At 41.7% G+C, this 24,875-nt stretch overlaps 1 protein-coding gene across 7 annotated transcripts in view; it reads left to right on the top strand.

Moving 5' to 3' along the window:
- Nucleotides 1–24,875, top strand: part of DGKI (diacylglycerol kinase iota) — a 513,862-nt gene that overhangs the window by 220,111 nt on the left and 268,876 nt on the right. For all 7 annotated transcript variants that reach the window (XR_009600539.1, XM_060415131.1, XM_027968850.3 and 4 more), the window contains exons 4-6: nt 1,200–1,274; nt 1,682–1,738; nt 11,953–12,018. Coding sequence is in view for 6 of the 7 variants with exons in the window: in XM_060415131.1 (XP_060271114.1) it covers nt 1,200–1,274; nt 1,682–1,738; nt 11,953–12,018 (198 nt within the window). In the remaining variant the exon portion in view is untranslated. The remainder of the gene's footprint in view (nt 1–1,199; nt 1,275–1,681; nt 1,739–11,952; nt 12,019–24,875) is intronic.

Raw genomic sequence — 24,875 nt, 5'->3', positions numbered from 1 at the left:
TCTCCCAAGGTGCTGGTTTGCATTTCTTCCAGGCTCCTTTTGTAGCAGCATCACCTCAATTTTTAGTTCAAAAATCAAATCCCAGTAGGAGAAGCCAGTCCTTAGAATGTACCCTGTGGCAGTGCCTTTCTTGAGGACAGGGACTCGGGGCCTTTCACACATGGATGCTTTGATGGGCTATTTCACAGATTGGCTTTGCTATAGTAAGTGTCTTTCAGTGCTCAAACCCCAAAATTATTCATGCAATTCTGCCTTTTAGCTTGTCCTTTGTAGAGAGACCTGAGCATTGGTAGCTTACACCTTCCATGGCACTAGGAGCAATGAATCAAGATTTCCACACCTTCCTCTCCCTCTCTCTACTGCTTGTTTTTTAGTTAGAAGATCAGCCTCAGAGAGTATTTTTATTGTGAATTTCTAACTCAGACTGAGTGTCAGCGAGGCTAAACTATGTAATGCTTTTAAGCACGAGTCTGGTTTCAGACTACCTGGTCCTGCTGTGCTCTAAGTGTATAACTTCCTGTGCCTCAGCTTTCTTATCTCTGTAGTGGAAGCAAGAATCGTATCTTATTTCTCAGGGTGGTGAGGATTAAATGTCACTGTTTGTGAAGTGCTTACTAGAATACCTGGCACATGGCAGGTAGTACATTCATGTGAGTCGCTTTTACTGTTACTGTTGCTGCTGCTATGATGATGATAATGATTAGTAAAAGTTGGACTTGTCTTTTTACTTTCCAGACGATGTGGGCAGAAACCCAAGTAGGTTTCTTTAGGTTTGTGCTGGGAATAAAAGCCCAAGGTGATGATGCTTGTTTTGAACCTGGGATGTTGGCCCTACCCCTTAGAATAAACACACGCAAAAAAATTAGAAGATAATCATGCCTACCATGTTAGGTTATGAAACTTAGAGGAGAAAAAAACAGCAGAATAAAGAGCTTGGCTCATAGTATATGCCCAACATATAACATCTAGTATATAATTATGTTGTAAAGAGAACATCTCGGCCACCCTAAGTCCTGACTGTGTAGCTGCTTAGTAGATCAAAGGATTACTGACAAAGTTTGTCATATTATTGAATGTTTATGATGAAGTTTTAAATTGGTTTATGTTTGCCTTATTTCTGAATGTTCTCTTTACTACCAGGGAACCCTTCAGAGCAGACTGTTAACATTTCTCCTTGTCTTCTGAATTGTCTGTTGTAGAAATCAGCTCTCAGGAGGAAGTGTGCGGTCTGTAAGATTGTCGTCCATACCGCCTGCATTGAGCAGCTAGAAAAGGTGAGACAGCGCCACCTGCTGCGATCTTTGCTACCCTGCAAGCGTTTGGACTTGAAAGACAAAGCATCAGTTTTCATTTTCAACTTCTTGACAACTACGCTCTTTTAAAAACCTTGAAGCCCAACGTTATCACCAGATTAATAATGGGAGGACTATGCTTAAGGTTTACATCCACTCTATTGTTAACTGAGCTTTAATTTGATATCATTTCATGTTGACTCTTGGGTAAAGGAATAAAAAGGTTAGAGAGAAAAGCCTGGTATGGGCCTATTTCTTCACAATAATAGCAAGTGTTGTCATTCACCCATGGGATTTGTTGGTTTTTTAGGGTAGCTCAAGGTAATTTTTAGGGTAATTCTAGTTGAGTGCTTTCCCTATTATAATACACTTTTCTTTTTAAATGACAGATTAATTTCAGATGTAAACCAACATTTCGAGAAGGAGGTTCAAGATCACCAAGAGAAGTAAGTATTTCAGAGCTCTAGTGCAAATACCGCCTTTTATTTCCCATTGATTCATTGGATTCATAGTCATCAGGGATTTTAAAAAAATCTGTCTCCCTCCATTTCACATTAGTATGTTATCAGTATCTCAACAAATACAGTCAGTAAACCCCCCAAGTCTCTTCAGTGTGTGTCTGCTACCCTTTCTTCTCATAGAATGCACTGGAAAGCTGAGGTCTATTGAATGAGCCAGAAAGTAGGGAGAGGGAATGGTGGTAGAATTGAAAAGGTAAGAAAGACATAGTATTTTATTGGCTTTTGGTCTATTTTAATTCTACCTGGAAGAGGTGGCAACTAAACTGAGACCCAAAGGAGTGATCTAAGTGAAGGTCTGGGGGATAGTTAGCTGGGGGGTGAGTGAGCACAGGCTCAAAAGTGAGGTATATTTGAGGAAGGCATGAGGCCCAAGAGATAAGCAGACGCGAGACCACGAAGGCTCTTGTAAGCAAGGATGCAAGTTGCATGTCTCATCATCATAGTAATTAGAGGGGGCATTGAACAGTTTTAAGCAGAATATATTAATCTGGCTACAGTGTGGAGGGGATGCCATGTATTTCAAGAGCAGCAGTGTTAGAGGCATGGAGGATATTGGCTATTCTCTTAGTCTAGGGAAGTGATAATGGTGATCTGAACTGACAGTAATACTGAGATGGTGAAAATTGGTAAATGTGAATTTGAAGGAAATAAGATGGTCAGGATATATTACAGAGAAGGCAATGGCACCCCACTCCAGTACTCTTGCCTGGAAAATCCCACGGATGGAGGAGCCTGGTGGGCTGCAGTCCATGGGGTCACGAAGAGTCAGACATGACTGAGCAACTTCCCTTTCACTTCTCACTTTCCTGCATTGGAGAAGGAAATGGCAGCCCACTCCAGTGTTCTTGCCTGGAGAATCCCAGGGACGGGGGAGCCTGGTGGGCTGCCGTCTGTGGGGTCGCACAGGGTCGGACACGACTGAAGCGGTACAGCAGCAGCAGGATATATTAGTTGATTGGATTTTGGACACAAGGACGGGGTTGCTGTTTTCAGTCACTAAGTGGTGTCTGACTTTGTGATCCCCATGGACTGCAGCACACCAGGCTCCCCTGTCCTCAGCAACTCCCTGAGTTTGCTCAAACTCACATCCATTGAGTCCCTGATGCCATCCAACCATCTCATCCTCTGTCACCCCTTCTCCTCGTGTCCTCAATCTTTCCCAGCATCAGGGTCTTTTCATTGAGTCAGCTGCTCACATCAGGGGGCCAAAGTATTGGAGCTTTAGCTTCAGCACCAGTCCTTCGAGTGAATATTGAAGATTAGGATGGACTGGTTTGATCTCCTTGCTGTCCAGAGGACTCTGAAGAGTTTTCTCCAGCACCATAATTTGGAAGTATCAGTTCTTCAGCACTCAGCCTTCTTTATGGTCCAACTCTTACATCTCTGCATGTCTACTGGAAAAAACATAGCTTTATGCTGAGCTCCCCTGTCCTTTGACTATAAGGACAAATATGTTGGCAAATGAATTGCCTTGAGGATATGGTAGAGAAGTAATGAGTTCAGTTGTAGAACTCTCAAGTTTGAGTTGTCCTGAGGCTCCCAACTGGTGATATCCAACAGAAAGCTGAGTGGGTATGTAAGTTTAGAGTTTATGAGGAAGATTGGGCTAGAGGTTAGACATTGGTGAATTGTCAGCATTTCAAGGTAGCAATTAAAGCTATAAGATTGATGACTGGGTAAGGTAGGAATAGAAGATGTCTGAGTATAGATTGATGTTAATGACAGTTAATGAATGAAGACACAGTGAAGAATAATAATATTGTTACTGATTAATACAAGGAGATTAGGAGAAAACATGGAGAGAGAATAGGCTGGCAGTGGAGGTTATAGAGAGAGATAAAAATAGCTGTTCCCGTTAGCTGTCCGTTCCCACTGTGCTTGTCTATTATGTCAGCAAGAGGTTGGTTACGGGTCATACGTAGGGTGAGAAAGTCGTAAGAAAAATGATAGGGTTGTGTTTACCCTCGGTGTCATTGGAATACACTATAGCATTGGCCAAGGGATAACTCAGCGATAGCTCAAATGAAGGAGACATTTTATCTAGGACAATAGAAGAAATCGTTTTGAGTTTTTTAAGATGGACTTTGTAAATTTCTAACCAGGGCATCCATATGTCTACATTTGGCTCCTGTCCTTTGATTTCTCTTTTTCCATTTGGATAGGTAATTGTGATTGTTTCTAATTTCTAACACAAGGATTTGGGGGATGTGTTTGCGGTAGCTGTATTATTTCTCTTCTGTGAAGCCAGACCCTTCATAAGTGTTTTCAGTGTCTTCCTTTGTCTTCATATCAAGGACTTGCTATTTCTTCCATGCCTACATTTTCAACTCCTCACCTTCCTTATAGATTACTTCTATCACCATTAACATGCTCTGAGAGCTCCCATCTTTAAAAAACAAACAAACAAACAAAGAATATCCCTTAACTACCAACTGTGTCTTAATTGCAGCTCTGATTCTCAGTGTTGTGTTCAGAGCTAAAGTTCCAGAAAATGTTAGCCAGATAAATTGTTTCTAGCGTGTTTCCCTCCTGGGCATTTTAACCTGTTCTGATCTGGTCTTACTCTACCCATTCACTGGAACTGCTTTTTTAAATCTTGACCATATCTCCTTGATGCCAGATTCATTAGATATTTTCTGTTCTTATTCAGTCTTTCAAATGTGTTTAAACTACTCAGTATTTCCTCCTTCTTGAAATGCTCTCCTGTTGTGATAGCTTTCTTAATGTTTCTCTTCAATATTTCACTGGGTAGTCCTTCCACTGTTCACTCCCTGATTTCTACGTATTTGTTGGCTTGTTAGCGCTGGACTACGCTCTGCCTGCTGGCATTGGGAGAACTCCTCCAGTCCTTTGGTTTTAATATCTTGTCTGGGTTGATGGAGTTCCGTTTGATATGCCCATGGAATGTGTCAGAGTCAACTCAAATATAATACATTACTAACTAAACTCTATTGCCATCCCCATAAAAACTATATTTTTCAATTGTTTTGTATCTGAGAAAATGAGATGACTGTTGGTCCAACTCCCCAAAATGAGAAAACAAGGGGTCATAATGATGCTTCTCTCAGATACTCCCCACACTTAATCCATTTGCCAGCCCTATCAATTTTATTTATAAAATATATTTCAAATCATACATTTATCTCCATTTCTGTTGCCAGTGCTCTGGACTGAGACACCATGATCCCTTGCTTTTGACCCCTGCAGTAACTTCTCCAGGATTCTTTAATTTCCCCCATCGATCCACCATGATATAAGAGAGTGATCTTTTAAAGTGAACATTGGATTATATAATTTTCCAGCTTAAAACTCGGCAGTGATTTCCATGTCATTTAGAGGAAAACCTCGCCCCTTGGCTTGGTATGAAAAGTCAAAAGTCCTTCATAGGCTGGGCCAGCCACCGTCTTTCAACCCATCCGTCTGCCACATGGATTTCAGTTCTTGAGGCACACATCAAGATATTCTTCACCTTCTGATACTTGTGTGTTTTATCATGGTACTGGAGATCTCTATTCATGACCAGCTGTTTCTTACAGTTAGAGCCCCTCAGAGGTCTTTGTTGATTTCCACCTCTAAATAGGTCCACATTGTTCTTTATCAAAGCACCTTGTTCTGCCCTTCAGAGCACTTTCTGTGCCATAATTATTTACAAGCATTACTCATTTGCTTGTCTGTTGCCATCCTCCTGTTGTGTAGGCTTTGGGAGATCACTCATGAAATTTGTTCCAAACTCGTTGTACCAGGCAGGATGCAGAAGATGTGATCAGTGAATATCTTTTGACCTAATGAATGTATAGAGGAGTGAAAGTGTTAGTTGCTTAGTTGGGTCTGACTCTTTGCGACCCCATGGTCCCTGCATGGAATTCTCCAGGAAGGAACACTGGAGTGGGTTGCCATTTTCTTCTACAAGGGAGCTTCCTGAGCTAGGGATCAAACCTGGATCTCCTGCATCACAGGCAAATTCTTTACCAATGAGCCACCTGGGAAGCCCATGAAAGGGTTAATTTCCCCCTCCAAATCTCTAAGAACTCTTATTCTAAGAGTACAATTTGGAAATGATTCTTATGTCTCATGCTATATGCTGTACTTAGTCATGTCTAACTCTTTTCAACCCCATGGACTGTGGCCCACCAGGCTCCTATGTCCGTGGGATTCTCCACACAAGAATACTTGAGTGGGTTGCCATGCCCACCTCCAAGGTATCTTCGCAACCCAGGGATCGAACCCAGGTCTCCCACACTGCAGGTAGATTCTTTACTGTCTGAGCCACCAGGGATGCATGACCCATGGGGATTCTTAATTAAGAGACTTAGATAGTTTACTTCATGTAAATGAAAGAGACAGTCACTTTAGAATTAGTTTGACTTGTGTTCAAAGGCCATCTCTGCTTCTTTTTCCCTCAGTGGTGTCTCTAGGCCTGGGACCTGGAGTGGGGTTGTTAATCACTGTCTCCTAGGCTTTGTGGGGTGCTTGATACCTGAAGATTTTTTTAATGAATGTTGGTTTGACTCCTCTAAGTTGAAACCTTCCAGATGGACTCAGTTTCCTTAGATATAAGCTGCTTGGATTGGTCTATAATTTCTAAGATACTTTAAAAAACTCTTTTGAGTAATGCTTTGCCAACAAAGGTCTGTCTAGTCAAAGCTATGGTTTTTCCCGTAGTCATGTAAGGATGTGAGAGTTGGATTATAAAGAAAGCTGAGTGCCGAAGAACTGATGCTTTTGAACTGTGGTGTTGGAGAAGACTCTTGGGAGTCCCTTGGACTGCAAGGGGACCCAACCAGTCCATCCTAAAGGAAATCAGTCCTGAATGTTCATTGGGAGGATTGATGCTGAAGCTGAAACTCCAATACTTCGGCCACCTGATGTGAAGGGACTGACTCATTGGAAAAGACCCTGATGCTGGGAAAGATTGAGGGCAGGAGGAGAAGGGGATGACAGAGGATGAGATGGTTGGATGGTATCACCAACTCACTGGACATGAGTTTGAGTAAATTCCGGGAGTCGGCAATGGACAGGGAGGCCTGGCATGCTGCAGTCCATGGGATTGCAAAGAGTTGGACACAATTGAGTGACAGAACTGAACTGAACTGAATATTATGAATTGAACTGGCTGCTTTGGACAGTAATTGAGCAATTGTGTTATGCATTTTTGCTAACCAAACTGAAAATAATCCCTGAAATAATGGATCACCAAGATTTTAACACCCATAAGTAATAACCCTATTCTTACCCAGTACTTGACAGTGGTATATGAATAATTCAGATTATTGATGAACAATAAAAAGATGTTACAGTATTAGAAGCCTTGCTCTGCTATCTTAACAGCGTGTATCAACACTCACATTTGCAGTGTGAGGCTTCTGAGTCTAATTTCAGTTCAATAATTTAGAAGAAATGAATAATAGTCAAAAGGAAATAGTATGAAAAATTTAAGTGCTTGGGAAAGATGGATGATAAAACAGCAGTGATTCTCTAGAAGTGTTCTTTTTCCCCTAACTGATAAAAAACAATAGATGATCCTCCAAAATGGTAGCTGTGTGATTTGTCAAGGAAATTAGGTTGAGAATTTCATTCAATTCAACACGCATTTATTGGCTTTCACTTTGTTCAAGCTATGTTTAAGCAGCATAGAAAAAAATTTATATCAGATCTAAGAAGACCTCTAAATAGATGGATACTTGACATCTCAAATCAGACTCACAGAGACAATTACTCAGTTTCTACAGTGGTGATTTGTATGAATTATTTTATCTGTGCCTCAATTGCCTACCTGTTTCCTAGGAAGGGTGATATTAAAAATATTCAACAACTTGCAGAGTCATAAGCATTTAAATAAGAAATTTAAAAATGTTCTCTCTTATTTTCTAAATAAACTACACTACATGGTTTTATAAATCTGTTTACCAAACAATATATGTCGCTGCACGAATGATTCATCGTCAGCCTCATAGTTTCTCAATAATTGTTGATTTGTGGAAATTACTGGTTTAATCTCTTGATTAGGGTTGTCACTCACTAAATAATCCCGTGAGTCAACCATGATTTCTCATAGGTAATTGCATCAAATTCTTCCAGTGTTTCCCGCCTTCAGTTCTTAAATGGAGAGTCATTAGGTGATTTATAATCTCAATAAGCAGAGTTTCTCTTAACATCAGTGTTATTGTTCATTCTCCCCCAGCTTCTGCTACACTAACAGCAATTATAGTAAATTTTTCTATCTCTCATAATACCGCCTGACATTTTTATGTTTTCAGTATTTCCACTACTGACTGTCATTGAAATCATTTATTGAAAGAGCTTGAACTTGATATTTCAGAGCAGAGAAGAGGCCCTGCAACAGAGTCCTTGAGGATACAGGCTCTTTTGCCAGCCTGCCTGGGTTTGAATCCTTGCTCGGCCCTTGACATTTGAAGTCACCACTCTGTACCTTAGTTTCATCATCTGTAAAATGAGGATAATGATGATAATTCAAGTCAAACCTTTTGATAAGCTGCCCTACAATGATGTGATTTGGGATAGAGTACAATTAATTAGCAGTTGGCCCCTGTCCTTCCAGGCAGTGGGCTAAAGTGCTTCTCACGTGGGTGGGCGGAAAAGCTGGAGCAGTCTGCCTCATCTATGAGGTGAAGGGTCTGGTACCTTCATCCCAGTAGAGTTTTTGCACTGACCTGGAGGTATGGACAGTAACCAGGTTCCTGGACTTGCAGCCATAGGCCCCTGAATTGTTTATATTGATACCTGGACAGACAGCTGCCATCAGTGGGGCATAGCCCAGTTTTCTGACTTTGTGGTGGAACCCAGTGGCATTGTCCAGGCAACATGGTTTATTTTCAGAAGAGAGCTCCAGAATCATAGAGACCTGTTATGCCCAGAATTAACATTCTAATTTCTTAATAATGAGGAGGTAGAAATGGTGTGCAGTGTTGAGGGCATGGGGGTGCTATGGTAGCTATGGAGGAGCCAGGGGGATGGTAGAAGCACCGAACTGCAATTTATCAATCAGTATAGACATATTTCAATGTTTTTATCAACTCAGGGTTTTACTAGTAATCAACTCTATAGCACCTCTATTCATGAAAATTCTCATGAAAATTAAAATTATTATTATATGTAAGTAATTTTTAAATTAATTAGTTTAATTGGAGGATAATTACAGCATTGTGATGGTTTTTGCCACCCATCAGCATGAATCAGCCACGGGTACACATATGTCCTCCCCTCCTGAATCCCCTTCCCACTTCCCTCCCCACCCCATCCCTCTGGGTTGTCCCAGAGCACTGGCTTTGCGTGCCCTGCTTCATGCATCAAACTTGCACTGGTCATCTATTTTACATATGTTAAATACATGTTTCAGTGCTGTTCTCTCAAATCATCTCACCTTCTCCCACCATTCGCCTTCTCCCACAAGAGTCCAAAAGTCTGTTCTTTACATCTGTGTCTCTTTTACTGTTTTGCATATAAGATCATCATTGCTGTCTTCCTAAATTCCATATATATGTGTTAATATACTCTATTGGTGTTTCTCTTTCTGGCTTACTTCACTCTGTGTAATAGACTCCAGTTTCATCCATCTCATAAGAACTGACTCAAATGTGTTCCTTTTTATAGCTGAGTAATATTCCATTGTGCATATGTACCACAAGGTCCTTATCCTTTTGTCTGCCAATGGACATCTAGGTTGCTTCCATGTCCTAACTATTGTAAACAGTGCTGCAATGAACACTGGGGTACACGTGTCTCTTTCAATTCTGGTTTCCTTGGTGTGTATGCCCAGCAGTGGCATTGCTGGGTTGTATGGCAATTCTGTTCCCAGCTTTTTAAGGAATCTCCACACTATTCTCCATAGTGGCAACAGTTTGCATTCCCACCAACAGTGTAAGAGGGTTCCCTTTTCTCCATACCCTCTCCAGCATTTATTGTTTGTAGACTTTTTGATGGCGGCTATTCTGACCGCCTTGAGATGGTACTCATTGTGATTTTGATTTGCATTTCTCTGATAATGAGTGACGTTGAGCATCTTTTCGTGTGTTTATTAGCCATCGGTATGTCTTCTTTGGAAAAATGTCTGTTTAGTTCTTTGGCCCACTTTTTGACTGGGTTGTTCGTTTTTCTGGTGTTGCGCTGCGTGAGCTGCTTATGTATTTTGGAGATTAATTCTTTGTCAGCTGTTTCATTTGCTATTATTTTCTCCCATTCTAAAGACTGCCTTTTCACGTTGTTTATTGTTTCCTTCATTGTGCAAAAGCTTTTAAGGTTAATTAGGCCCCATTTGTTTATTTTGTTTTTGTTTCCATTACGCTGAGAGGTGGGTCGTGGAGGATCTTGCTGTGATTCATGTCAGAGAGTGTTCTGCCTGTGTTTTCCTCTAAGAATTTTATAGTTTTCTGGTCTTACATTTAGATTTTTAATTCACTTTGAGCTTATTTTTGTGTATAGTATTAGATATGTACGGCATTTTAGAAAGTGCCTGACACAGAGATAGTTCTCAAGAAATGTTAACTATTATTATTAGCTTCTTTCTGAGAACAGTGTAAGAATTGTGTCCTTATTTTATTAAACTGCCACAGTAGAAAAAGCAAGACAAAAACTAGACTAATTAGTAGGACCATTATACTTCTTTATATCTTATTATAGTTAGAAGACCATTGTTCCTCCAGGATCTTTGTTAAGTTTTAATTTAAATTGGTTTGACATAATGAAGAGAAATAGAGGCGACAATTTGGAATTGATAATGCTAATGCTTGTTAGAGGTATCTTTGTCACTCTGAATTTCCTGTCTTGACATACCATTTTTTTTCTCGACACTGAACTGTTTTCTGTGTCCCTCCTTACTTAGAACAATGCCTGGATAGTAGGCATTTGGTAAATATTTGCAAAGTTGAATATATATTAGAGGGCCTATTTTAAAGGGAAAATATAGACTGTGGCCTGACAATACAAATGTTAATTTCAGGTAAAGTATGTGTTCTTAGAAAAGGACAGGAGAAAAACATTAACAAGTATTCTAGGGGAATTGGCCTAAGAGAGATGAATTGTGTGTAGGTTACTAGGGTTTACCTATAGCATTAGGCCTGAAGACCACTTTCCCTCTTATAAAGCATCCCGACAGCTGGGTGACATGTGCTTCTTGAGTGATTATCTATTTGGGAGGAAAAGGACCTTCCATGTTTCCTATAGCACAAGCCAAGAATGGGGGCTTCCCAGGTGGTTCAGTGGTGAAGAATTCACCTGCCAGGGCAGGAGATGCAGGAGACATGGGTTGGATCCTGTGTCGAGAAGCTCCCCTGGAGAAGGCAATGGCAACCCATTCCAGTATTCTTGCCTGGAGAATCCCATGGACAGAGGAGCCTGGTGGGCTACAGCCCATGGGGTCACAAAAGAATTGGACACAACTAAGCAACTAAGCACACACCTTGGAAGACCTTGGAAGCTGACTGCATTCAGAATACCTAAGGACAACCTCATTACAGAATTTCACGCTAGGCTCGTGTCTCTTGTCTTTGTCATCAGTTTTCTTCGGTGTTTCTCTTTCTTTACTTTCACTAGTTAACAAACAAACAAGCTCTCTTCCTTTACTTTCGCTAGTTAAAAAACAAACAAACTCTCAAATCATGAGATCTGTTTCTTTTTGAGAATTTGATTTCTTTAAAATTCTTCCTAACACAAATGTTGAGTAGGATGCTTGCCTGGCACTTATAAAGCATTAAGTACACATTTGTTTTCTAAAATGGTTGTCTTTGTCCTTCTCTCCTTTACCTCCTTTCTTTAAGAATATTTCTTACCTGCCGCAGTTAACTCCCAGCCCAAGGTCACAAACGTAAACCATGTTTTTACTAAGAAGAAAGCAGAGTACCAGGAATTCATTACAGGCCTTTGTCACCAGGAAGCTGCAAAGAGAAGGAATAACTAATGGTTTCTGCAAACATGAAAGATCACCAAAGATGGAGACTTAGCTTTGTTTTCCTAAGTGAATTCGTGTTTATTGTTAAACAAACCACACGGGCACATACTTGGTTTTGTGCTAAGATGGGCTTAAATGATTGTTCATGGAAATCTCTACTCTTAAAACAGTTTTAAAAAAAGAATCCTGGAGTTTGCACACTGAAACGTATTCATTTGCTTTTGTTTTCCCACAGAACTTTGTGCGTCACCACTGGGTGCACAGACGTCGGCAGGAAGGAAAGTGTAAGCAGTGTGGTAAGGTAAGGCGTTGCCCTGCACGGCCGTGATCGCAGGAGGGTGCTCAGGCCTTGGCAAGCGCCTGAGGTCCATGAGTCCCATCACCTGAATCCAGGGCTCAGTACGTCACTTCCCTTCCAAAGGCCTCCTTCCTTTAGGCCTTCTTCCCTTAAAATGGGCTTCCCTGGCGGCTCAGATGGTAAAGTGTCTGCCTGCAATGCGTGAGATTCGGGTTCAGTCCCTAGGGTAGGAAGATCCCCTGGGGAAGGAAATGGCAACCCACTCCAGTACCCTTCCCTGGAAAATCCCATGGACAGAGGCTACAGTCCATGGGGTCCCAAAGAGTTGAACACAACTGAGCCATTTCATTTTTTTTCCCCCTTTCAGAGGTCTTCTTTTTGTTCTCGAATTCCCTCAAGAGGCAGTGGTCTTCATAGCAGGGATTGGCACGCTTTGAGTGCTAATCCCTGGTATGAAGGGATTTTTATTGCACTGTTGACAATTAAGAAAAGGAGACTTCCTCTCTTGTTTAAACTCCCTCCTGAGGATTGTGGGTACATCACACACTTCTTCAAACAACAACAGAAAATCAGCAGGTGGCTGAGTGACGCGGCTCGTGTTGATATGTTGTGGTTGAGCAGAACTGGGTAGAAGGGCAACATGAAAGCAAGAAGGGTGTTGCTCTCCTGCGATATCACCCGCCTCCTAGAAAGAGATGCCCTTCTCATATGTGGTCATTTATGTCCACTCCTTGAGAGTCATGGGCTGTGAGCCCCTTAGGGTGCAGGGCCACGTGTAAGAGTGAGGCAGGGCTCTTGAAAGCTGCATGCTCTGTAGACTGCCCAATATTGACCCTAACAGATTTGGGTTATGGCTTTTTTCAACGTACAAAGATCTACTTTAGGAATGGAAGGATACTCTGAGAAGGTTAATCCAGTGGTAAATCCTACTACAAAGGTTTTTTTAAAAATCACATCAACATAAGCTGGTCATTTGATATTTCCAATTTTCCTGACATGATCTCTAGTCTTTCCCCTTCTGTTGTTTTCTTCTAATTTTATGCACTCTCCTAGCTATTCTTTGGAACTCTGCATTTATTTGGATATACCTTTCACTTTCTCCCTTGCATTTCACTTCTCTTCTTTCTTTAGCTGTTTGTGAAATCTCCTCAGATGACCACTTTGCCCTTTTGCTTTTCTTTGGGATGGTTTTGTCCACTGCCTTCTGTACAGTATTGCAGACCTCCGTCCATAGTTCTTCAGGCACACTGTTTACTAGCTCTGATTCCTCAAATCTATTCATTACCTCTCGGAGAAGGTGATGGCATTCCACTCCAGTACTCTTGCCTGGAAAATCCCATGAGCGGAGGAGCCTGGTGGGCTGCGTCCATGGGGTCGCTAAGAGTCGGACATGACTGAGCGACTTCACTTTCACTTTTCACTTTCATGCATTGGAGAAGGAAATGGCAACCCACTCCAGTGTTCTTGCCTGGAGAATCCCAGGGGTGGGGGAGCCTGGTGGGCTACCGTCTATGGGGTCGCACAGAGTCAGACATGACTGAAGTAACTTAGCAGCAGCAGCAGCAACATTCATTACCCCTACTGTAGTTTCATAGGGGATTGTGCGTGGCTGTCCTAGTGGTTTTCCCCCCTTTTCTTTAGTTTAAGCCTGAATTTTGCTATGAAAAGCTGGTGATCAGAGCCACAGTCAGCTCCAGGTCTTCTTTTTGCCTATTGTATACAGCTTCTCCATCTTCAGCTACAGGGAATGTAATGTTTGATTTCCGTGTTGACCATTTGGTGATGTCCATGTGTAAAGTCGTCTCTTGAGTTGTTGAAAAAGGGTGTTATCTATGACCAGTGCATTCTCTTGGCAGAATTCAGTTAGCCTTTGCCCTGCTTCATTTTGTTTTGAAGATTTCACCCAAAGATAGGCACAATAAAGGACAGAAATGGTAGAGACCTAGCAGATGCTGAAGGGATCAAGAGGAGAAGGTAAGAACACACTGAAGAATTGTACAAAAATGATCTTAATGAATTGGATTGCTACAACTGAGTGGTCAGTCACCCTCAGAAAGACATTCTGGAGTGTGAAGTCAGGTGGGCCTTAGGAAGCACTGCTGTTAATAAAGTTAGTGGATATGATGAAATTCCGGTAGAAGGAGGATGCCATCAAGGGGTTGCATTCAGTATGTCAGCAAATCTGGAAGACCCAGCAGTGGCCATGGCCTGGAAAAGGTCACTCCCCATCCCAATTCCCAAGAAGGGTAGTACTAAAGGATGTGCTAACCACTGGACAGTTGCACTCATTTCCCACGCCAATAGTTCAGTTCATCCTTTCATTCAGTTGTGTCTGACTCTTTGCAACCCCATGGACTGCAGCACACCAGGCCTCCCTGTCCATCACCAGCTCCTGGAGCTTGCTCAAACTCATGTCCATTGAGTCAGTGATGCCATCCAATCATCTCATCCTCTGCCATCCCCTTCTCCTTCTGCCCTCAATCTTTTCCAGCATCAGGGTCTTTTCCAATGAGTCAGTCCTTCGCATCAGGTGGCCAAAATATTGGAGTTTCAGCTTCAGCATCAGTCCTTCCAGTGAATATTCAGGACTGATCTCCTTTAGGATGGACTGGTTGGATATCCTTGCAGTCCAGGGACTCTCAAGAGTCTTCTCCAACACCACAGTTCAAAAGCATCAGTTCTTCGGTGCTCAGCTTTCTTTATAATCCAGCTCTCACATCCTTACATGACTACTGGAAAAACCATTGCTTTGACTAGATGGACCTTTGTTGGCAAAGTAATGTCTCTGCTTTTTAATGTGTTGTCTATGTTGATCATAGCTTTTCTTCCAAGGATCAAGCATCTTTTAATTTCATGGCTGTTGTCACCATCTGCAGTGATTTTGGAGGCCCCCCACTCCCCCACCAAAATAAAGTCTGTCACTGTTTCCATTGTTTCCCATCTATTTGCCATGAAGTGATGGGATAGGATGCCATGATCTTAGTTTTCTGAATGTTGAATTTTAAGCCAACTTTTTCACTCTCCTCTTTCACTTTCGTCAAGAGGTTCTTTAGTTCCTCTTCGCTTTCTGCCATAAGAGTGGTATCATCTGCGTATCTGAGGTTATTGTTTCTCCTGGCAATCTTGATTCCAGCTTGTGCTTCATCCAGCCCAGCTTTTTGCATGATGTACTCTGCATATAAGTTAAAATAACCAGGGTGACAATATACAGCCTTGACGTACTCCTTTCCCTATTTAGAGCCAGTCCTTTGTTCCATGTCCGGTTCTAACTGTTGCTTCTTGACCTGCATACAGATTTCTAAGGAGGCAGATCAGGTGGTCGGGTATTCCCATGTCTTTAAGCATTTCCACAGTTTGTTGTGATCCACAGAGTCAGAGGCTTTGGTGTAGTCAATAAAGCCAAAGTAGATGTTTCTCTGGAACTCTCTTGCTTTTTTGATGATCCAGCGGATGTTGGCAATTTGATCTCTGGTTCCTCTGCCTTTTCTAAATCCAACTAGAACATCTGGAAGTTCACAGTTCACACACTGTTGAAGCCTGGCTTGGAGAATTTTGAGCATTACTTTACTAGTGTGTGAGATGAGTGCAACTGTGTGGTAGTTTGAGCATTCTTATGGCATTGCCTTTCTTTGGGATTGGAATGAAAACTGACCTTTTCCAGTCCTGTGGCCACTGCTGAGTTTTCCAAATTTGCTTTCATATTGAGTACAACACTTTCACAGCATCATCTTTTAGGATTTGAAATAGCTCAACTGGAATTCTGTCACCTCCGCTAACTTTGTTTGTAGTGATACTTCCTAAGGCCCACTTGACTTTGCATTCCAAGATATCTGGCTCTAGGTGAGTGATCACACCATCGTGGTTATCTGGGTCATGAAGATCTTTTTTGTATAGTTCTTCTGTGTATTTTTACCACTTTTTCTTAATATCTTTTGCTTTAGTTAGGTCCAGACCATTTCTATCCCTTATTGTGCCAGTCTTTGCATGGAATGTTTCCTTGGTATCTCAGATTTTCTTGAAGAGATCTCTAGTCTTTCGAATTCTATTGTTTCCCTCTATTTCTTTGCTAGTAAGGTCATGCTTAAAATCTTGCATGCTAGCCTTCAGAATTATGTGAACCAAGAACTTCCAGATGTCCAGGCTGGGTTTAGGAAAGGAAGAGGAACCAGAGATCAGATTGCCAACATTTTACTGGATTATAGAGAAAGCAAGGGAGTTCCAGAAAATCATCTAGCTCTGTTTCATCGACTACACTAAAGATTTTGACTATGTGGATCATGACAAACTGTGGAAAGCCCTTAGAGAGTTGGGAATACCAGACCACCTTACTTGTCTCCTGAGAAGCCTGTAGGTAGTTCAAGAAGCAACAATTAGATCCCTGTATGGAACAACTGATTGCTTCAAGATTGAGAAAGGAGTATGACAGGGCAGTCTGCTGTCACCCTGTTTGTTTAATCTATATGCTGAGCACATCATGAGAAATGCTGGGCTGGATGAGTTGCAAGCTGGAATCAAAATAGGCGGGAGAAACATCAACAACCTCAGATATGCATGGCAGAAAGCAAAGCAGAACTAAATAGCCTCTTGATGAGGGTGAAGGAGGAGTGTGAAAGAGCTGGCTTAAAACTACATGTTAAACAAAACTAAGATCATGGCATCAGACCCCATTACTTCATGGAAATAGAAGGGGAAAAATCTGATGTAGTGACAGATTTCCTCTTCTTGGGCTCTAAAATCACTGTGGATGATGGCTTCCACCATGAAATCAGAAGATGATTGCTTCTTGGCAGGAAAGCTATGACAAAGCTGGACAGTGTGTTGAAAAGCAGAGACATTACTCTGCTGAAAAAGTCCCTATAGTCAAGGCTATGGTCTTGCCACTAGTCATGTATGATTCTGAGGGCTGGACCTTAAAGAAGGCAGAGCACCAAAGAATTGGTGCCTTTGAATTGTGGTACTGGAGACTCTTTTCCTGAGAGTCCCTTGATTGCAAGGAGATCAAACCAGTCTATCTTCAGTTGAGTTCAGTCACTCAGTTGTGTCTGACTCTTGCGACCCCATGAATTGCAGCATGCCAGGCCTCTCTGTCCATCACCAATTCCCGGAGTTCACTCAAACTCATGTCCATCGAGTTGATGCCATCCAGCCATATCATCCTCTGTCGTCCTCTTCTCCCCCTGCCCCCAATCCCTCCCAGCATCAGAGTCTTTTCCAATGAGTCAACTCTTCGCATCAGGTGGCCAAAGTATTGGAGTTTCAGCTTTAGCATCATTCCTTCCAAAGAACACCCAGGGTTGATCTCCTTTAGAATGGACTGGTTGGAACTCCTTGCAGTCCAAGGGACTCTCAAGAGTCTTCTCCAACACCACAGTTCAAACGTATCAATTATTTGACACTCAGCTTTCTTCACAGTCCAACTCATCCAAACATGACCACTGGAAAAACTATAGCCTTGACTAGACGGACCTTTGTTGGACAAGTAATGTCTCTGCTTTTGAATATGCTGTCTAGGTTGGTCGTAACTTTCCTTCTGAGGAATAAGCGTCTTTTAATTTCACGGCTGCAGTCACCATCTACAGTGATTTTGGAGCCCCCCAAAATAAAGTCTGCCACTGTTTCCACTGTTTCCCCATCTTAAGGGAGATCAGTCCTGCATACTCATTGGAAGGACTGATGCTGAAGCTCCAGTATTTTGGTCATCTATTGTGAACAGCCAACTCTTTGGAAAAGTCCCTGATGCTGGGAAAGATTGAGAGCAGAAGGAGAGGAGGGTGTCAGTGGATGAGATGGTTTGATTGCATCACTGATGCAATGGACGTGAACTTGGGCAAAGTTCAAGAGATGGTGAAAGACAGGGAGGCCTGGCATGCTGCAGTCCATGGGGTCTCAAAGAGCTGGACATGACTGAGTGACTGATCAACAACAACAAGCTGGTCTCAATAAAGGAAGTTTTGATTTGGTAGAATGGAAGATAATTTGGGAAATTATTGTCCTCATCAACTCATTTCTAATATGTATATTTATTCATGTGACTGCTTTGGGTCAAGCACTGGGGTGAGCTGACCAGTACACATTTTTGACAATAGAGGGAGGCCACCTAAGTTGTGTGGAGGGTGAGTGAGACAGGGAAAAATGTTTGATTAATTTTGTTGTTTGCCCAGTGTCTGGAAAGAGAATATGCTGCAGCCATTGGTCACCAAGCTCTTCTTTGGAAGGCTATATCCTTTAGCCTCAAGGGTATGCCCCTCCCTCCATTATAACTGGTAATATCTCCTCCAGTTCAACACAGTGACTTCCAGCTGGTTCCTTTCTAGCCTGGAATCTTTCCTGGCTAGAAAATAGATTAAAAGCAGACAAAATAGATTAAAAGGGGGAGGAGGAAAAAAGGGGGGAGGGGAAGAGGTAAAAATAGAAGGAGGAGGGAGGGGGAGTTGAAAGATGCTTACTGGCCCTTTTCCACAGCTGGGAACAAAAAGAGGTCAGCCCTTTGCCCTCACATGACCTCCTTCATTGGGTCCATCTCCTTCCCTTGCTAGTGTTGCCCTAGTGGTGGTGGATTAGTCACTAAGTTATATCCGACTCTGCAGCCTCATAGACTGTAGGCCGCCAGGCTCCTCTGTCCATGGGATTTCCCAGGCAAGAATACTGGAGTGGGTTGCCGTTTCCTTCTCCAGGGGATCTTCCCGACCCAGGGACTGAATCTTTGTCTCCTGCATTGCAGGTGAATTCTTTACTGACTGAGCCACCAGGAAAGGCCTGGTGTTGCACACCGGCTTATGAATTTTCTCTTAGTGAAGTATAGACTGTCTACAACTTTCCCATAAGAATGCGCCCATGTGCACACATAAGAGAGAATGAACAGGTAGGCACAGCCAGTTTTAAGGTCGGAGATGTGAACAGTAGGAAGGATTTGGAAAAACTACCTTCACTGGACAGCCTAGTAGCTGGCACCCCCTCAGCAGTTTTCAAGCCATAATAGATTTAGAGAAATTTTATTAAAAGAAAATCAATAAGCATTGTATATCTTGTGACAAATATTCCCTAGCGTCATATGCACGCCCCTTTCTGGCCCTGCCTTCTGTTGGCGTGGTCAATTGCAGAGGAGGAACTGGGCACCCGCAGTCTGACTTGCTGTGACCATGTCTCTCTTCCCGGCCAGCGTCCCCGGGCAACCATCTAGGAGTGCTGACAGGGCGCTTCTCATCACGGCTGTCTGTGGTGAAGTCTGTGGTCCCAGCTCTATAATACTGTTCTGTTATATTCATCTCCTGTGTTTATAATACAGCTGCTTATGGATTCTCACAGGCTCAAGCCATTGTGGCATGGGGTGGTCTTAAATCCATCTCCTTGCTGGATAATAAGTAACGCTTCTTTGGAGCCTGGTTTATCCCCTGGATTAGAAGAAACCTAGTGACTCTCTTTCCATTTGCAGACCAGGTGGTTGACGGTTCATTTCAGATTTTTTGTGCTCTGCATAGTTTTCATCAGTATGGTTGGCTGTACATTCTTACATATCCAGAGATTTCTAAACCACCCCCCCCCCCACGCACACACTTCTATGCAGATTATTCCATAGTTTATCCATTGGGATGGGGTAATAAATATATTCACTTACCGAAACCAAATTTTTAAACTGATGGTTTAAAAACATTTGGGCTTATTAGTAAGTGTTTATAGCTAAGAGTGTTTGTAGTTTCACTTTCTGCTTTTTACAAAATTAACAGTAAATATTTGGACTAATTTTCTTGCAGTCCTTGAATGTGTTTGAGTGTGTGTGGCATATAATGAATAGCAAATGAGACTACTTGTGATTCAGTTGCTTTACCACTCACTCACCACCAGGCTGCATGTTTACGATCACTGCATAGAGTTTTCATTCATAATCCTACATTGTGTAAGAGTTAGGGTCCAGGCTTCCCTGCTAGCTCAAACAGTGGAGAATCTGTCTGAAATGCAGGAGACCTGGTTTCATTTCCTTGGTCAGGACGATCCCCTGGAAAAGGGAATGTCTACCCACTCCAATATTTTCGCCTGGAAAATCTCATGGATAGAGGAGCCTGGCGGGCTACTGTCCAGGGGGTTACAAAGAGTCAAACACGACTAAGCGACTAACACTTTCACTTTCTTTTAGGGTCCAGGAAGGAAAGAGATCTCACACTCAAATTATGTAATTTGATGTGTTTAATAGAGAGAATCTTTAAAATGCATGAGCAGAAGAGAAACCACAGGGAGAGTATAGAACTCTATTCATCTGTCCCTGGAGTGCCGTGGCAACTCTAATGTGCCTATTTCTGTATGATTTTGATTCCTTCTTCCTCTGTCACAGCAATTCTGGCATTGCTCCTTCACTTAACACTCATTTTTCATTCAAGTTTTCAGACACCATTCTAGTACTGATTCTAGCATCCTAGTGATAGTGCTATAGTCTTGGGGTCCTGATAATGTGTTAAATTCTTTGTTGTAGAATGCTCCCACATTGAGAAACTCTCTCTTATTCAACATTAAGTCCTGCCCCGCTTTGTCCTGCACCCCCAGGACCTGGTCCCATGCACACTTTCCTTTTCTTGTTGGTATATATTGGTTAGGTCCTACAGCTAGATTTTTTGAGATGTATTCCTTTTTCTCTCTGAGCAGCCTCTGCACATTCCAGACTGGGTATATTGGTGTGAAAAGATTATTAGGTCATCTTAGATACTAGCAAGAAGAGTCGATTTTCATTCCAATTCCAAAGAAAGGCAGTGCAAAAGAATGCTCAAACTACTGCACAATTGCACTCATCTCACATGCTAGTAAAGTAATGCTCAAAATTCTCCAAGCCAGGCTTCAGCAGTACGTGAACCGTGAACTCCCTGATGTTCAAGCTGGTTTTGGAAAAGGCAGAGGAACCAGAGATCAAATTGCCAACAGCCGCTGGATCATGGAAAAAGCAAGGGAGTTCCAGAAAAACATCTATTTCTGCTTTATTGACTATGCCAAAGCCTTGGACTGTGTGGATCACAATAAACTGTAGAAAATTCTGAAAGAGATGGGAATACCAGACCACCTGACCTGCCTCTTGACAAATCTGTATGCAGATCAGGAAGCAACAGTTAGAACTGGACATGGAACAACAGACTGGTTCCAAATAGGAAAAGGAGTACATCAAGGCTGTTTATTGTCACCCTGCTTATTTAACTTCTATGCAGAGTACATCATGAGAAATGCTGGACTGGAAGAAACACAAGCTGGAATCAAGATTGCCAGGAGAAATATCAATCACCTCAGATATGCAGATGACACCACCCTTATGGCAGAAAGTGAAGAGGAGCTAAAAAGCCTCTTGATGAAAGTGAAAGAGGACAGTGAAAAAGTTGGCGTAAAGCTCAACATTCAGAAAATGAAGATCATGGCATCGGGTCCCATCACTTCATGGGAAACAGTGGAAACAGTGTCAGACTTTATTTTGGGGGGCTCCAAAATCACTGCAGATGGTGACTGCAGCCATGAAATTAAAAGATGCTTACTCCTTGGAAGAAAAGTTATGACCAACCTAGATAGTATATTCAAAAGCAAAGACTTTGCCGACTAAGGCCCGTCTAGTCAAGGCTATGGTTTTTCCTGTGGTCATGTATGGATGTGAGAGTTAGACTGCGAAGAAGGCTGAGCGCCGAAGAATTGATGCTTTTGAACTGTGGTGTTGGAGAAGACTCTTGAGAGTCCCTTGGACTGCAAGGAGATCCAACCAGTCCATTCTGAAGGAGATCAACCCTGGGATTTCTTTGGAAGGAATGATGCTAAAGCTGAAACTCCAGTACTTTGGCCACCTCATGCGAAGAGTTGACTCATTGGAAAAGACTCTGATGCTGGGAGGGATTGAGGGCAGGAGGAGAAGGGGACGACAGAGGATGAGATGGCTGGATGGCATCACTGACTCGATGGACGTGAGTATGATTGAACTCCAGGAGATGGTGATAGACAGGGAGGCCTGGCGTGCTGCAATTCATGGGGTTGCAAAGAGTCGGACACGACTGAGCGACTGAACTGAACTGAACACTAGAATGGCATTTGAAACTTGAACAGCAGCAACAGCAACAAATCTATCCTCCAATTAAAAAAAAATTTTTAAGAATGACATGATGGTTACATATCCTGACTGCACAGAGAGAGAACAGTGGATATCTATGTTTCAAACCCTTCTAGATATTGACCTATATATCTCTCCTTTTGACTGATTCTAATTTGTGTATTTTTGCTATAATAATACTATAATTATTAGTTTTAAAAAAATCCATGTTAAGTGAGGTAAAGATACCAGAATTGCTGTGATTGAGGAAGTAGAAATCAAAATCTCACAGAAGTAGGCCTGCTAGAGTTGCTATATCAGAGACAGCTGTAAGACCCATCAGTTTACTATTAAAATCCCAAAGTGAAGTCAAAGCTGTTTCTAGGTAGCAGAATCTTTTATTTCTCTAAAGCATGCATTATATGGTGGTATTCCTTTGTCATAAATGCATGAAGCCAGAAGGAGCACAATCTAAATAATTTTGGCAGTATCTTTCTCAGTTGTCTGGGAGCTGTTACAGAAAAAGTCTAATTTTGCACCAAAAGAAAGTGCAATTAGTTTTACCAGCAGAATAGCATTTTCCTCCATTAGTTAAGGGTGGAGACTATAGCCAGTTATGTCCTGAAATGTCATACTCTCAGCAAGGTTATAGACTATAGGACTTCTCAGAATATATGTAATGATTTGTAGTTGGTAACTGTGATAACATCAGTCCTGTCTTTTAAAAAACGTAGTTTTGGTTAGAAACAAATTTTCCGGAAAATGACCTGCTTGGTGAATATTATCAAGCTTCCCTTGTGGCTCAGCTGGTAAAGAATCGTCTGCAGTGTGGGAGACCTGGGTTTGATCCCTGGGTTGGGAAGATTCCCTGGAGAAGGAAAAGGCTACCCACTCCAGTATTCTGACCTGGAGAATTCCACAGACTGTGATAGTCCATGGGGTCACAAAGAGTCTGACACGATTAAGTGACTTTCACTTTGGTGAATATTATCAACATTAAACTTTATATTATCAACATTAAACATTATAACTTTTATTGGGAAGGTTATCAGTTATGGGGTAGAGATGGACATTAATTTTTATGGAAGACCATTATTATTGTAATTGTACCTAGTTGTACCATTAGATAAATATTTTCACGAAAGGAACTTCCCTGGTATTTTAGGACAAAGACATAAAACTAACAGTTAATGTTCTGCATGCAGTTTTGGCCATATTGAATAAATATCTGTATCAAGCATTTTTATCCTAGAATCAGAGTGGTCATAAAAATATGAACACACAGTTAAAATAGTTAACATGTAAACTGAAATGTAGATCTGTGCCCATTGTTACAGGCTTAATTTCAGTTATACTATAATTACAAGCTTAAGCCTCCTACTTCCATGAACTATCTGCATCTGATGGCAATATTCTGGACATCATGCCTTGGGCACTTCATACACTCTCACAGGTTTGTGGCAACGGTATTATGTTGAGCAGCTTGTGCTCTAAATTCTGCTCCTCCCACCCCACCTCCACCACTAGTCCGGATGCTCAATTTTTGACCTGTAGCTTGTATTAATAGCAAGGGCCTTTGGATAAATTAATAAAGCAGAAACTATCTGAGAATAAGGAGACTGGCTCTGATTAATAAATTGTAATTACAAAATAAAAGGGACATGAAGGCTCTATCGAGGAATAATAAAATATCAGTCTTTGTACATGAATCAGTGATTACCCTTGAATGAGAGTTTATTATGACCAATAAGGACATAAATTTTCAGAGCTCTTAATGCCACATAGTTAAACCCAGTGAACAAAAATTTTGATTTTTCAAAGATAATTCTAATAAAGTAACTATAGATTCATATAATTTGCAGCACTGTCAGAAGTTAGAAAAATTGGTTACTGTAATTCAGTTTATAAAGCTATTATTTATTTTAACTCAGTTTTACTTCAATTTATGTCTACATTTTGAAAATCTTCACTGTTTATGAAATGTGTGAATTAAAACCAGTAAAATCAGTATTGGAGGCTTTAGGATGCTCAAGTAAATTAGATTCTTATGAGTAAATAAACCCTGCTGCTGCTGCTAAGTCGCTTCAGTCATGTCCGACTCTGTGTGACCCCATCGGCGGCAGCCCACCAGGCTCCTCTGTCCCTGGGATTCTCCAGGCAAGAACACTGGGGTGGGTTGCCATTTCCTTCTCCAATGCACGAAAGTGAAAAGTAAAAGTGAAGCCGCTCAGTTGTGTTGGACTTTTCGAGACCCCATGGTACCATTTTTACACTGTGATAAAGCCAAGGAAAAGCATATTATAAAACTAGTCTAATATCCAGTGATTTGCACTGCTAGGCAAGGGTATACCTATTCATGGAAAATTGGGCTGAACAGTTTGTTGACGGGAAAAAGTTAACAATTTGTACTTATGAGGAAAGAGATCGGTTCATGAAGACTTTGCTAATTAACTATTGAAGGTTAAGCTCTGTACAGGACAATTTGTAAGTCTGTAGATCATCAGTTAAATAGGTTCCATGTTTTATTAGTCAGAAGTTTTCAGTTAGGCTGGTGTGAGTTTGCCTGTGGGTCACTCAAAGGTCAAACATCAGTTTTTCCTGTTTAGAAAAAAGTTTTCAATTAGGTTGGTTGGTGTTGGTCTATACCTGGGTCACTCAAAAGTCTCAGTTACTTAGCTTCAGCTGGTGAAACTCTGAGACATCATCACTGGTTGTTAGCTTCCGCTGGTTAAAAGTTGCATGGGAATGGCACAGCCAGTTTGAGATCTGCTCCAATGGGAAAAATTTCCTTCTACGTTGTATCAAATAGCTATAGTAC

Source organism: Ovis aries, chromosome 4, assembly GCF_016772045.2.
Source record: "Ovis aries strain OAR_USU_Benz2616 breed Rambouillet chromosome 4, ARS-UI_Ramb_v3.0, whole genome shotgun sequence".
Lineage (NCBI taxonomy): Eukaryota > Metazoa > Chordata > Mammalia > Artiodactyla > Bovidae > Ovis > Ovis aries.
This window is presented reverse-complemented; position numbering and strand designations above follow the sequence as displayed.